This window comes from Egretta garzetta, unplaced genomic scaffold (assembly GCF_000687185.1).
Source record: "Egretta garzetta isolate BGI_Z169 unplaced genomic scaffold, ASM68718v1 scaffold46, whole genome shotgun sequence".
Lineage (NCBI taxonomy): Eukaryota > Metazoa > Chordata > Aves > Pelecaniformes > Ardeidae > Egretta > Egretta garzetta.
The window spans coordinates 152,698-153,919 of NW_009260268.1; the positions used below are offsets into that span (position 1 = coordinate 152,698).

General features: G+C 42.6%; 1 protein-coding gene across 1 annotated transcript in view; it reads right to left on the reverse strand.

Moving 5' to 3' along the window:
• GLRA3 (glycine receptor alpha 3) overlaps nucleotides 1-450 on the reverse strand; it is a 90,781-nt gene extending 90,331 nt beyond the window's left edge. The window contains exon 1 of the mRNA XM_035897808.1: nucleotides 407-450. Coding sequence (XP_035753701.1) covers nucleotides 407-450 — 44 coding nt within the window. The remainder of the gene's footprint in view (nucleotides 1-406) is intronic.
• Nucleotides 451-1,222: the final 772 nt, after the last annotated feature.

Below are 1,222 nucleotides of genomic sequence, written 5' to 3' on the forward strand. Positions count from 1 at the left end.
GGGAGTTGTTCTGCTTTGCCTGTAGGGCTGGTGGTCTGCTTTTTCTTAGGAAATAAGGGGGGAAAACCCACCTCTGTATTTCAGACTCCTCTTCTTTGTAAGTACAGTGCTGATGGACATGGGAAATACGTACCCTGTTCTATTCCACTTTTTAGAAAAGAGAGGTAACCTAGTGCCGAAAGATGGACTAGTAGGGAAATCCGAAGAGTTTGAAAGTTTGGCTGGGGAGGAGAGTGGAAGGGGTTATGGGAAGGAACAAGGGAAAGAATACTGTAAGAGGGAAGCGGGAAAGTTGTTCATGACAAGAGGGAGGAACAGGGAATGAGTTTACAAGTACAGGTGACAGCCAGACAGTGAGATGATTACAGTTTGTTAGAGAAAGCAAACAACATTTCATGCCAGCCAGGAGCTGCTTGCATTGGAAAAGGGTAAGGACTTATGAGCTGACATTGAGAAATAGCGTTTGATAAATTCTTGCGGGAGTTTGTATAGTTTGCGCATGAAGTAAAATGAAAGCTATGTGAGGAAGGGCTGTAACCAGAGAGGGACAGAAGAGGAAAATCTGCCTGAGGTTGTAGGGTAGGGATACTCCCTGTGAGCCTAAAAGGCAGTGGCCTTTGAACACCCACATTATGTCTAGGAGAGCCAATGGAGCAGTTCAGGGACAGACCTCTGCATATGTGAAAGTATCTGGCTGGGCATACCCCCCTCTCAGTGTTTGCCTCAGTGTAATCTGCTGGCTTGCTATGGCCACTAATTTGTCTTAGACAGCAGCCCCACTACTTGTGCAGCTCCACAGCCCACATGATTATCTCACGCCAGAGTCTTACTTAAACTATTAAAAAGCTATAGAATTCTCGAGTGCTGAAGAAGGAAACAGCTGTGGCAAAAGGCAAAGGTTCAGTGAGATTAAGCACATGAAGCAGAGTAAAAGAAACTGAAATCTGAGAGAAGTATAATAAACTCATTACAGAAAAAGGAAGACGTAAAGACAGAAAGTGAAATATAGAACAACTTTTTACACAGAATAGAAAAAAAAGAGATTAAAAGATCATTGAGTAGAGGAGATGCAGGAAAGAAATAAGAAACAGGGATTTTATGCATTCCTTATTTCCAAGGACAGGTTGTATGTTAGAAATAGGGTATTTCATTAGTAATCTTTAGAGGCAACCACATGTTCCACCGCCAGTTATATTGCCGGTTTTGTTTCAAAAACATCCCA